Below are 14,701 nucleotides of genomic sequence, written 5' to 3'. Positions count from 1 at the left end.
GGTATTCTATAAATAAACTAATGATAGACAATTAAAATGAAAAAGAAGCAATTTATCTAATTTATGCAGCGTATAAATGGTATTTATGGAAACGTACCATAAAATCATTTGTTACAACAAGGATTACTAAAATGACACTTGGAATTACAAAGAACATTATTTCTAGAACAAAAACATCTTTTGTTGACACACTGGGTTTTACACGAACATTTTTTAAATTCCTGACCAGTAGCTAAACTTTGAGCTGTTCATAAATGCAGTAGGGGGGGGGGGAAGGTAAATGTATTCGTCGTGCGAGATATATGATATAGATTATTTTACACTTTAACGGGCTGCAGATCGTTATTCTATGAAATGAGTAGTTAAACATGAAGTACAAGAGAGTTTTACACTTTAACGGACACGATCAGTTATTTCATGGAATAACTAGGTATTCTATAAAATAACGGATTTCATACTTTAACGGTAACATATATATATATACTGGAAAAGTCATTAATCAAATTATTCAAATTTTTTTTAAACGTGGAAAGACGCCCAGAATTCAAGGTTGATAGATGAAAAGCAGTGTTGACTGATTTCAGCAGAAGAAAGCTAAAACTCATGATTCAAATTTCACAACTAAAAAGGCCAATCAAAGATTGTAAAATTTCCTGATTTTGGACACATATTTTGAGTTTCTAAGTCGAAGTTTAAGGATGTGTTTAGTTTGTCCTATGTACGCACATTGACACGAAATTCAATAAATACCCCAGCTATTAATATCAACCTTTGGAATATTAAGGTTGAAGTTTAATTCGTTATTGGAGAAGAAAACGACTTCAAACTCAAATTAATTTTTAAAAAAATTTAATTTGGGACGGGATCTCGGATAATACGATAAAACAGTCGAATTTTTTAAGTTCGAAATAAATTTATTATAGATTGAGTTACATTTGATTACATCAGAAGAAAATCCACGATCTAGTGTGATAGGTTTAAGGTAAAGGTTGGTTAAAAGACCAAAACTATAAGATATTCATTCTGAACCTCTATTTGAGCTTCATTCACGTTGATTTGCTTTATTTATACATAAAACAAAGAATACGCGATCTTCATTTGAATTGTCTTGAAAAATAAAAATTTTTGAAAACACTTTACTCATTAAAATGTAAGATATTCTCCACAAATAACGCAATTAATTATTTCACTCAATGAACCAATAATAAAGAAAAAACTCTTCAGAACTTAAATATTAAAAAGTACAATTTCAGAATTAAATTTTTTTTGATCAGGATAATTAGATCTCATAATTTAAAATTTTGACTTTTAATGCACGATAATATAGAAATCAAAGATGTATTTTGATATCTTATAATTCTATTATTACTATAGTTACTATAGTATTACTATAGTATTCCATTACTAAAATTAATTTAAAGAGTTATAAAGAATGATTAAAAATTATTTTCTTGAAAGAAATCTTAGTCAAATAAGTTTTATAATTATAGGCAAGTTTTTTTTTAAATTTGTGAAATCAGTTTTACAAAAATATAGCTAAAAATGAAAGAAATAAAGCTAAGTAGTGGGCTCCCACTGTTCGTTGAATCTTCACAACAACCAAAATTTGCTATGCAATCTTATACAGTTTGCTTTGCAAACCAAAAAAGAGCATTCCATTCCATCGACTGAAATTCTTTTCAGAATTAATTTCCATTTTTAAACTCATTATGAAGCATTCTAAGCGCTCTGTGCTATTTATATCTCATGTGCAGGCTATTCTAAAAATCTTATAATTGTTCTTTTAATGCTAATTACAGCACCGGTGTGCGAATTTATTATTCAGATTTAAAACCCCAAATTAAAAATATTTATTACATTTAGCCAACTGAGATAAGTTCTTTTCACTCTTCCTCCTAACTTCAGTTTATTTTTTAACATTATTTAATTATTCCGTTTCTTTTAAAATATTTGAAGATAAATCTGATAGCTATCGTCTAAAACAATATACAGTTGTAAATGGGAGCGTTTTGAAAATTTTAAAACGTAAGGAATTGAACATTTTAAAAAATTGCATTATTATTTTAGATGCTATAAAACAAATCCATAATTCCTAGCTCTATTTTAAAAATTTTAATTTCATCACATAGAAACTATATTCGAACTCATACAAAAAAGCTATTTAATAGAAGAAAAACACATTCCGACAATCGAAAAATTAAAAATATCCATTTTTAAAGTATCAAAACTGTTGCACCAATTATAATAGTTTTAGAAGCTTTAGTATAAAAGCTGGTAAAGCAAGTCTTTTTATTGCATGATGTTTTGATAGCAATATAGTTGTAACAACACAACTCCTAAAAACAAATTGCAAAAAGATTTTATAGCTAAAAGCTATAAGATCTTTTTGCAATTTGTTTTTGCAAAAAGCAAGACTATTTTCATTTACAGAAAACGACGAAAAATAACTTTCCTTTACCCGTTCAGAATTCACAACTTATCTTTGATTGTGAAAAAAAAACTATTTCTCTTTAAAACATGAAAAAAAAATCATTAGACTTAATAAAATATTTTTCTCACGATAACATGAACAGGAATACCCATACGCTCCTTGCAATTTTCTTTTAAATTGATTTAGAAATATTTTGGATGATTTAAAACTAAGATCCCAGGTGCCTAAAGTATAAATTATTTTTAAAACATATTTTCTTCTTGTCCCGATTTCTGATGAAGTTAAATTATAATTTAACAACTTCCTTTTCCCCCAACTGGCATTTTTAAATTAAAACTTGTTCATGTTTGAAATTAAAAATATTATAACTAGAGATTACACAAAAGTGCGTCTTGTGAAGTGCAAATGCAGATCATTTAAAGCAAAAAAAAAAAGCAAAAAAAATAAAGAAAGATGGCGGGTTTATTGTTTCATTTATTTTTATCGAATCTTTTATGCATAACTTTTATTTATTTTATTGACTTTTATATTGATTATTTTCTTATTCATTAGTTGGTTTTAAGTAAATAAAAGCACTTTTATATATTAATAATGTTGGCAACCATATTAAATCTTTCTTTTTCATTTTGGTTGAAATTTAAATCTTCACTTTAATTTATTTTTCAGTTTCATGTTTTTTAATAACGTTCTAAAAATTGCGTAAATTGTTTTGTTTATAAAAAAAATATTAAGTTTAAAGTTTTGTCAAAATATATAATCCATATTAGTGATACATGTTAAATTGATGAAGCAATTAATTTTTGCTTCAAAAGAATATCATCTTTATCATCAGAAAATCATGCAAAATATATTAATTCTCCTTTTAATTACCTATTTAAAAGCAGGAAGAAAAATAACTAAATTAACACTATGTTTTTGTCTTCTCAGTTATATTTACTGTATTTAATTTATTACAATTTTAATAATTAAGTAATAATGCTGAGCACTAAATATTTTAAGAATCAAATAAAAAATATTTTTCTGTATTACATAGAGAGCATATCACTACTTCCTTTTTTCCTATCTCTTTACCTATCTTTCTCAAAGTGAATTTTTAAGGAAAAATAGGTCATTCCTTACTTTCGTATTATTCAATGTTAGGTATTTTATATAATTCCAAAACACAAAACGATCAAGAATAGAAAAAAGTATAAATAAAAATATTTCATTTAAAAATTAAAACTTACTTTTTATACAAAGATGCACGTTAATTCGACAGAACCATCAGGAAGCCTGAAATCCTACATGCGTAAATAAAGATAAAGTAGAAAGTCCAGTCATTCGTTTGGAATACATGCAAGCGCTATTTGGGATAGCCAAGTATCGGTTAGTTTATTTTATATTTTGTTGGGTTTTCTTCTGTTATTATAAAGAAAAAATAGACAAAACGTGAAATATTTACCATTTCATACTTTATCGTCCGATTTCCGGAAATATAGTTCTGTGTAATTCCTGAATTTCATTCCTTTTTTGATTATTTTGCCTATACAATGTATAATTATGTTGTTTTCTTGTAAAGGTGAAAATGTTTCCAAATTCCGACCATTGATTACTGATGTCAAAATGATCAAAAAAGAGATTAAAATAACAAAAACCAGTTTATTTGTTTTGTGGAATTCAGATGCATTTACCTCTGTCTTACCTTTACCAAACTAGCTGCAAACGTATTCCTTGTATGGAGTTTAAAAAAAATTGTATCTCATACTAATCAGCATTACACTGTAAAAAAATTTCGTATATCTTGAAAATAAAAATGGCTTCCCTAAGTGTTCCACTACGCCATGAGTGTTCTTGTACACTTAGTGTAAAATAGCCACCCTCATTTTTTTTCGTTTTTGTATTCAGTAGCACTAAAATTTAAAATTACAGTTTGATACGGTTTACATGAGAGTCGGTAAAAGGTATATTTACGTATAAAATATAAAATTAAATTAAAATCATTAATTTAGAATGCGTATATAGTACAATAATTCTTAAAATTAGTTTGTAAATCAAACATACGCGCAGAGAGAATATAAAGGTGAATTCGAAATAGGCTTAACAGAATGGTAAACGGTTAGAAATAATACATAATAAAATCACTTCGCACTGTTCACAGACATTTTGAAATTAAAATATAATTATCCTCATTGCATTACTTAAAACATACTTTTTTAACGGCAACCTTTTGTTTTGGTTAATGTAGAGCAGCGTCGGGAGCTAAAATAGCCCTTGCACACGCAATCCAAGTTTTAGAATCGTAGCAAAAATGGTTCCGGATTTGTAAAAGAGAGAGAAAAACTAGCAAACTCTTTCTTTTCTTATAATAGCTAAACAGTTTTTTAGATTATGTTAATCCCTTTTACTGACTTTAACAATACCTTTGTTAGAGTTTAAACACTTTGCTGTTTCTCAGATAAATATTTAACTGTAACTATTAATGTGCATAGCATTTTCCATTGCCATTTCCAATGTCCTTTTTCATAAGAATTCTGAAAATACGTATTAAGGACATCCAATACGGAACACCCAATTACGTCAATATTTATACTTAAATCCTTTTACAGTAGTTTTCGTAGTCTATTGTTAGATTTTTAGGGTGATGACGAACCTTTAAAACTCTGTTCAGAATTAAAAATTTAAACAAGAAATATCTAAGACGATTTTATTCGAAAATACTCTTACTTTTTTAAAAAAAAAACAGAAGAAGTGTCTCTTAAATAAAATGAAATTAATTTATAATTCAAATCTAAACTCAGAAGATGTAGTCGAGGAAAAAATAATGAGCGGAAATTAAGCCTGAGAAGTTAAATAAAAAGTTTTAGAAACTTTTCTTAATATCAAAAGAATTTTTCTTCATAAAAGAAGTTTAAACTTCAAGTTGATGCCTTGATGTTTTCTTTTTCCGGGAAGCAGATTTTTAATACATTTACTTTATCTCTCAAATAAAATAAAAACATAAGTTTCAACGAAATAGAGCTTTTATTTTTTTCGTTCTTTTTGCTTCAGATTTCTTCTCGATTTGTTTCATTTTTATTTACAAAAAATTATTCTCTTCATTTATTGCTTTTGAAAAAGTTTCTCTTTATTTCTTTTAAGCGTTGATTTTTATAAAATGTTATTTGCTCATTATATATTTGAATATTAAATTATTTTAACTAATCTGCTAAACGCGTTATTACTCCTTTACTCATTGGAAAAGCGCATCGTATAAATGATATGAATGTATCGGTAATAAATAATTTTAAAATTGAATACATAGACATATAGATTGAAAATCAGATAAGAAATCAAAAGATGTAATAAGTAGATGTGTTTATTAATCGGACAATGTGAGGAAAGATAACGTACTTAAGCTTCATATGCATTTACTTTTGAATACAATATATGGTATGGTATATATGGTAAGTGTATATATGGCATAAATATCCGGAAATTTAAAAATTTCTTTCAACCTTTATGTCTTATAAAATGAATTGAAACAATTTAATTTCCTCTTAGAAGATGGTGAAATTCTCCCTCTCCGGCAAAAATATTAATTTTAGGTGGTGTAACATCAGGTGTGGTAACATTAAGTGGAGTAATAAGACAAAAGTGAGAGGAAAGACAATGAATAAATAACAAACAGGATATGAAGGTTTATTTTCATAAATGTGAGGGAAAAAACTAAAATTTGGGGAATTAAAACGCAAAAATTTAGAAAAACCGTAGGAAATAAATTTTAATCCTTGTTATTTCAGCAAAAACATTGATCATGTGCAAAAGAATAGCTCCTTAAGTGCTAGATATAAAGCTTTATTTACGTATTATACGAACTCCTCGTCACCTTGTCATCGTCATTTTGAATTTAAACTTGTTTATCAGTATTCAAACTATAATATTCCTTTACAACTACGAGTTGTATTTTGAGCATATTATACGAAGGAAAGAAAATTCGTTCCATGACGAAATCCAAATATTTCAAACACATCTGAAAAAAATACACTTGAGTCTGCACAGCTGGGAATTTCATAACCCATATATTAAAATCTATGAATTGCTCGAAGCCCTAATGAAGTACATGCCTTTCAAAATACACATTAGAGAAATACAATTCTGCACAACACACAAAGTGATCTTTACTTATCTTTCTTGTTGGGAGTCTCGTAGCACAAATGCGTATTAGTATCTTAAACAAACAACGAAATAAATAAAATCTTACGAATTACAATTAAATTTCATTATTTACGTACACTACCTAAATGTATAAATAAGTTCTAAGAGTACTTGCATTTGGATAAACGTTAAACTGGTATAAAATGAAGCATGTTCATTAAACATCGAATTATTTGATATGCAGCTTATGGAAAATTATATTTTAAAAGTTTTACGTCACTTTTGTCCAAATTTATTTTATTTTATTTGTCAATTTTAACATCAAATAAGCCGGGATAGCCTGGTCGGTTTGTTGTTTCAAACCCCACCGGCCGAAGAATCCCCGTGTAGTTGGTGACTGATGCACGTTAAAATTCTGTTGCGTCGCAAAGTCCTCCATGTTCCCATAACAAATCAAGACCTCTGGGGGTACTGGATTGGAGATCGATTGTTCTCTGATTCAGGTTAAAATTACGATCTGTGGATGAATGAATAGATGTATGAATGGATCCGCCTTATAAACAGGTGTGACGTATGGTGTGACAGAAGTCGAATTCTTGGCCATAGATGGCGCCACTGAAAAACAAGAATCGCACACTCTGCCTTAAATTTGCTCGGTTTCACCAAGCAGGCTTGCTCGCGTGGCAAGAGGCATTAGAACCAAACCAATATCGAATAATAATCGGCGTCCTTCTTTCGTAATTACACTAGATAAAAACATCGTTATCAATAAAATCTTACTTAAAAAAAGTAATAAATAAAATAATAAAAATTTTAAGAATAAACTGATAAATTGTATACAAAAATATTTTCGACTGAGATTAAAGTTTTTCACTTACGCAGAATGTACCATTATAATTTAAATAAAATAATTTTGCCTGTGTCTGCTGTAACTAATCCAAACGAATGTTATGATATAATTGAACACGTCTCATGATAATAATTTGTTTGTTTCGTGATAATTATTTATAATGCATTTTAAGACGAAAAGTCATTCTTAATTTTATATTTGAGAACTTTTCATTTCCTTTCAGTGACGTGCTTGACAGCAAGCGTGCTCACCTTATCAGCCATATCATGTGACCGCTTTGTGGCCATCATATTCCCCTTACATGTGCGCATCACTAAACAAAGAACGAGTGTGGTTATCAGCATCATATGGTTTGTTTCAGCTGCTGTTGCGACTCCTTTTCTTTTCATTCGCAAGTACAGGACATTTGAAGTAAGTATTAAAAAATTTTATTTACATTATACATTTTTTGAGCATTATTATTTGCGTTCATTGTAATAGCAAAAATAAGCGAAACGGTATTATTCGGCACTTTTGGGTCCAATTATAGTAGTTTTCAATTCAGTCCGGTGAAATCTAACTTTTCCTTCGCAACAATTAATCTTTCCTATGCGCCATTTATCTATTAATTTTGCTTAGAATATAAATTTAGAGAATATAGCTTTTTTTTCAGTTAGCACTTAGTACCAATTTAAATAAGAATAATAAGAATCATTGGCGTCAATAATAGTTAGGCGGTTTTTCACTCTTCTCTTAAGTGAAATAGTACCGTTTCCCTATTAATATTGCTTTTAGCATAGCTATGGAGATGTATTTATCAGGGTGCCAATTTATATTGAGATGGTATATCAGGGGTGTTGAAAGTTTGTATAGTATAGTGGACTAGTTGACGATTGTGATGAAAACAGAAGGGATAATGAATATAACACTTAAAAATGTAAACCAGATCATTTAAAGCTTTTATTTAATATATTTGCAGAGCTCGAGGTACCAAATATAAATATATTCCATAAGAATTTCAGTTGAATCAATTTTGCATAATAATATTAATAAGGACAGGCCATGGGAGACAAATCCCCCACGACCTGCCTAATCAAAAGCCAAATTAAAAAGTATGTGTAATTTGTTCCCATCGGACACGGAAGCATGGATAGGAGATCCAAAATTGGCGAGTTATCAAATTATAACATAGCCAAAACAAAGCCAATCAGCATATCAATATTGGGTTTAAAAGAATACCTTGGCGATCACAAGTCGCCAACAAATTTATGAGAATTATTACAACCATGCAACTGAAACAATTTTGTGGTTAAAAATTTAAAATAAAAAGTTATTAATAGATTTTTGTTTTCGATTAGAGGCGACAGTGAATTAATAAGTCTGCATTAGTAATGAAATAAAAAGTATCCTTTAGAGAAGAATAAATATTTTAATATTCGTTTTAAAAGATTAAGTCTTTGATTTATTTCAAATATAATTCTATTAATAAAAATAAGCTTAAGTAATGAAAGATATTTTAAAAGATAGGAAATAAATATGTAAGGCCAATTGTGGCATCACAGTACATTATTTTTAAATTCAATTAGTAATTAATTTAGCATCAATAGCTTTAATAATAAAATGGCAATATTTTACGTTTTCCTTAAAAGATTTAGTAACATTTCTCTATATTATTTTTGCTTCATAAGTCCATAGCATATTTTTTTATTTCAATAAGTACTGTTTACTAAAACTAATTATAAGCATCATTTGCGTCTATAATAATTGGATTTTTTACGTTTCTCTTAAACAAATTCGTACAATTTTCCCAATAATTTTTCATTTTAGCTCATAGCTTATTTTTTATTTCTATTTGCACATATTAAGTCTCATTGTAGTCAATAATATAGAGATTTCTCAAGGTTCCCCTAACAAAGTAAATACCATTTAATTTTGCTTTTTGGAACATAGCTACTTTTTTAATTAAATTATTATCCAATAACAAATTTAATCAAGCATTAATATTAGCGTCAATGAAAATATAGCTATTTTTTACGTAAATCTTATACAAATTATTGTTATTTCTCCATTCATTTTGGTTTTCAAAACTAGAAACTTTTCAATTTTTTTTTATTTGGATTACTGTTGATTTTAAATTATTTAGTTTAATAAATTCATGATTTAAAAACATAACTATAAATAAGATAAACACGTGATTTCAACTAACATTAGGAATACTAATTTGGTGACGCAATCCTCCAAATACCGATAATTGAGTTTATCTGACATGGCGTATAAAAAATAACTAAATATTAAAGATGTGCAAAAAAAATCCTTTTTTAATGAAGGTTATAAGCTAGAAAATATCACTGATCCTATCTTTAAAAGATTTAAAGGAAGTAGTCTCATTTTTAACAGTGGCGATTTAACAAGCGAGTTTTTAACAAAAGTCAATTTTGAAAAATGCTATTTTTCATACTACTTTACAAAAGACTTCTTATAAGACTCAAGAGCTAACTTTAAAAAGCATGTTTTACTTCTTCCTCGACAAACTTTTTTTAATTACGCTAAAATATGTCAAGTTATATACCTACAGTATTGTATCAGTGTGAATAAAATTGTTCTCAAAATATAATACTTTTTTATGGTTCAAAAGTGGCAAATTTAAAAAGAGACAGTTTAAATTAAATAATAGAAATTTGAATAATAGGTTTGTGTGCATACCTCCTTCATGAATATTTAGTCCTTAAAAAAAATTTTAAATAATAATTTGATTTATAAAACCAAATAAACCCAAATTTTTCTTTTTTATAAACCAGTGGAACGAAATATCTCAAATACATGAAACAATATTTCAAGAAAAGATTTTCTGATGTGTCTACTTTTGATACAACGCAATGCTACGGTTATCAATAAAAAGCCATGATTATATCGAATATTGTGTTGTTTTATATTTACATTGCGCAAAAGAAAAGACAGACCACCCTGAATTACTTTTGATCTAATGATCGGGTCTTCAAGTTCTAGGACCCAATCTCAATAGGTCGAGGGGTACCTCAAATATGCTAAATAATTAGTGCAGATAATATTTTAACTAACGAAATCAGACACAAAGATGCCTTTTTCTGAATAAATATGCCTTTTTATTCGATGAATTCGGACCTATAAAATATAGAGGGTAGCCGCAATCTGAAAAATAGGGTCCTAATAGTTTAGTCAGGTGAGCGGTCCAAAGTTTAGAACCCTTCATGTAAATTTTAATTTTTGCCTACTTCGACATATCTCTAGAATGTTATTAGTAAATCGAAATATTTTATCACTCAATAATAAAATTCATTTATCCAAAGATAAATGCAAGCAAAATATAGATAGTTCTTAATAATTATTATTTTAATTTATTATTATTTTAATTTAATAATAGTCCAAAAAAATTTTGATTTGTATGGTCTTCAATTTTTATATCATTTAAAAAAATATAATTTTAAAGAATATAATAAAGTAGACATTCAGTAAAATTGTGGAAATTAGAATCTTACCTTCTTGTTGTCAAAAGTACTTGAAGTTAATTCAAAATACCAATTGACGCAACTGATTAGAAAATACAGTAAATGGACTATGACTATTAGGTCACTATCAGGAATCAAACATAGAAAAATCTGTTTGATTAGTGATCACACTAGTACCTGTAACATACCGCCACACAGTACAACCCTTTTTTAAAATCAGATGAAAATCAATGCTGAAAACTTAGTTGTGATGCTAAAGAGGATTTTTAAAAAAGGCTGTCATGGAGTTTTCTTTATTGGCATTAACTAAGACTTCCTTCCTTAAACTTTACTGTAAAAGAAATGTTACCATTGTGACTGCATTTTTGAATAATTTACTTAGCGTTAAAGGAATTGAGCAGGAGTTGTTTTGGAAAAATCTAGTGTGTAAAATTTGCCGCATATCTTTGAATTATTACTTAAAGAGAAAGCATAATTAATATCAACTATAAACTAATTAAAATCTGTTTAATATTTTGGAAAACTAATTCCGTTAATAAACTGCGTAACTGCTTGAGTAGATAACGCGTATTTATATTTACTGTGCAGCTCAAGTTAAATGGAGCTTGCTTTATGGGTTTCAACTCAGAAGAGGACAGTACGTACACCAGCTTTAATGAAAATTTGAGACAACAAAATTAACCACTTTTACTCGCTCTATAGTTAAAATAGTTAACTACGAAGTTTGCAATTGCAGCCTTCTTTTCTGAAGTTTCGTTGTATTCACGCATTTAATTTTTTAAGCAAAATGTATATGTAAAAAAAGATTGAATTCTCTCCCGTAATTGGAAAGATTCCTATTTATGTTAAATTAATCATGATTCTTCTCGTTTACCATATTAAAAAGTCCGGAGGAAAATATTAATCGTTGTGAAATTTTTTAAGCTTAGAATACATCAGCAAGAATAGGGCAGACAATTGCAATAACGCATGGCCACCTTGTTCACCAGGTTTGTCCCGTCGGATTACGTGAGAGCTATTTGCGTATGAAACAATTGTGGAATCTGATACAAATTTGGATGTAGGAATCATAGGCTTATATGCATGTGGGTATATGCATATATGTTATCTACCTTATAACAATCCTCAATTCTGAACCGACCCACACCAAATTTGGTGATTATACATACGGTGCAACTAACTGTCGACTTTAAGACTCCCTCCGATTCTCGGGCTACATCTTAAAAAAATTTCCATTGGTTTTGATAAATATTTTATATGTACATGCATATGTTATGTTATATGTTATATGTTGTGTATATGTATATGTTATATGTATGATAAGTATGGGAATAACCAAATTCGTATTTTAAAAGGTATACCACGTGTTTCTTATATTGATACTTACGCTTTTAAAGCATATTTATATAAACTTAAATAGTGGAAACTCAACAAGAATTAATGATATAAAATAAAAGTTTAAGTCATCGAAAAATTATGGTAAATTCTGATCATTACATTTTAAATGATACTATATGTTATGGTTAATTTTTCTTTTAGTGAGTTGAACTTTTATCTGATATTATGATAATTCTAATACTATGAAACTTCACCGTAATATGCCAGTAATAAAAATAAAGGTCTTACATTGTATGCCATGAATTTGTTGGCTAGTGATAATAGGGTAATTATTCTTTTCTACATGACCTATACGATGATACTTGGTATAATAGACTCTCTTCAACACGATACTTATAACGCCAATATTAGAAGTATTTAATACCTTGTTTAAGTAAACATTACTAGTGTGAATAATATCTATATAAGCAAGTAAAATGCAATTTTTATGTATTCTTCTTTCGTCTTTGCATTTGTTGATCAAAATATTTTTAAGCAATTTTATATCTATCAAAGATGACTAACATTTTTTAGTTCAAATCTAAAAAATGTAAAAAGATCAGAAAATTAAGTACATGGTTTTAAAAAGTCCATGTGATCAAGTAAAATGTAACTTAAAGGTATTAAATTGCATAGTATTTACATTTGTTAACTATACTATTTTCACTAGGTGAAAAAAGTATTTTGTAGTTAAAATTTCCAAAAAAGGTTAATGACTTTTATAACCTTAAGTCCCCGAAAATAAAAAATAAAAATTAAGACAGGCCTGTTACTTCAGTAGAAAAATCTGGGAAAAAAAACAATACAATTTCTTTCTATAATCGAAAAAAAGAAATTTAATTTCGGCCAGCTTTTGTTTTCGATTCAGACCATTGTGCGACGACCTCGTAAAAAATTTCCAACACAGAGAGATAACAAGAAACTATTGTGATATGAACGGTAAGAGAAACTCTAAGCAAATAAAGTTGAGAGGTGTCAAAAGTTGGAGCACTCGCCTCCCAATGATGTAATCCCAGTTCGATTCCTTGAGATAGCTGTCGATACGCATTCTGCTCCTGGCTAGCACCGACCACAGTGCAGACTTAAAAATGTCCTCAGCGGTAGAAAGATCATAAGTTAGAGTCCCCTAGCCATTAAACTGACTGTGGGAGTTTTTCGAGGTTTTAATCTCCGTGTAACATCACCGTAGTTTCATCACGAAAGCTAGTTTTTCCCCATAGTTCATCCAGGAGTACCTCTGTCTTCTGGGTTTGGTTCATAACTGCAAGGCGACGGATTTAAACATTGATAGTCGTAAACACAAAAATAGGTCGGCTGTTCGACGCTGGCTATGAAAGAAACGAAAATTATTAACAAATAACAAATTTAACATTTATTTCGCAATAAATTCAATTATTCCTCTGAATTGTTATGAATTTTTATGACTAGTAACACAGCCAAAAGTGTGCAATGCTTACTGATTCTAATTCTATTCAAACACATTAAACACCAAAAAGGGAAATACTTAAGCATAACTACGCTAACATAACTTTATGAAACATTACAAAATTTTCAACGCAGTTTTCCAGTTAAATTGTACGACCTGGAGCTTATTCCAAGGTATATCGTGTGAATGAATTGAACCAATTATGACCTGGAGGTGTAATGTAAAACTTCGTGATTGCATTTGCTAAAGTAATTAAATCTCAATTAACGAAGTAATATTTGACTAAACTGTGACAAGTTGTGGACAGAAGTTTGAGAGTAATCTTGTTCATAATGGAAATTAGAATAATGAAATAATTGAACTCGGGTAATTTACACAAATCGAAAAGTTAGTAATGAGTTTGCTAAGTTATTTGAAAATGTTGAAATGCTAATGATATAGATATTTCAATCAATTTTACATCTAAAAATTCATCGATAAAATTTCTTTAAAAAAGTATTTAATGTAGTACTTAGTAAAATAAACGAAAATATAGTGACACATTTTTTTAATGATCAAATTTAAATATCGCAAACTGCATAATGATGGCTTAACACTGGCAGTATTATGCACAGTTTTCATTTTGGCAAAATTTCTTCTAGGGTTAGGAATTTTTTCTTTTTAAATTTTTCATTAGTAAATTTTCATTTCTAACTAGTACAGTATAGCTCGTGAACATTCTGATATTAAAAAAAAGTACGAATTTTAAATCAGCATTCAAATTTCATACAGAGGCTGCTCTGTAAAAGTCAAACTTCATACATTTATGGAATCCTTGACAAAAGTGGAACAAAACAGCATACACACTGGAAGTTTTAAAATGTTATTTAAGGGAGAAAAAACCATAAACTCTTTAGAAATGTAAGAACGTTCTCCTATAACGATCAGAAACATCTCTATGTTTCCTCAGGCTATCAAACTAGTTTTGATGTTTTGATGTTTTCTGTTCCGTTTTCTTCACTAACGTCTTAGATATAAATATATATTTAAGCTTAAAATAC

General features: G+C 28.4%; 1 protein-coding gene across 2 annotated transcripts in view; it reads left to right on the top strand.

The window, feature by feature from the left end:
- The window catches only part of LOC139426078 (QRFP-like peptide receptor), a 222,398-nt gene that overhangs the window by 137,776 nt on the left and 69,921 nt on the right, over positions 1 to 14,701 (top strand). For both annotated transcript variants that reach the window (XM_071183699.1, XM_071183700.1), the window contains exon 2: positions 7,618 to 7,805. In XM_071183699.1, the coding sequence (XP_071039800.1) occupies positions 7,618 to 7,805 (188 nt within the window). The remainder of the gene's footprint in view (positions 1 to 7,617; positions 7,806 to 14,701) is intronic.

The sequence above is a fragment of the Parasteatoda tepidariorum genome, chromosome 7 (assembly GCF_043381705.1).
Source record: "Parasteatoda tepidariorum isolate YZ-2023 chromosome 7, CAS_Ptep_4.0, whole genome shotgun sequence".
NCBI lineage: Eukaryota > Metazoa > Arthropoda > Arachnida > Araneae > Theridiidae > Parasteatoda > Parasteatoda tepidariorum.
This window is presented reverse-complemented; position numbering and strand designations above follow the sequence as displayed.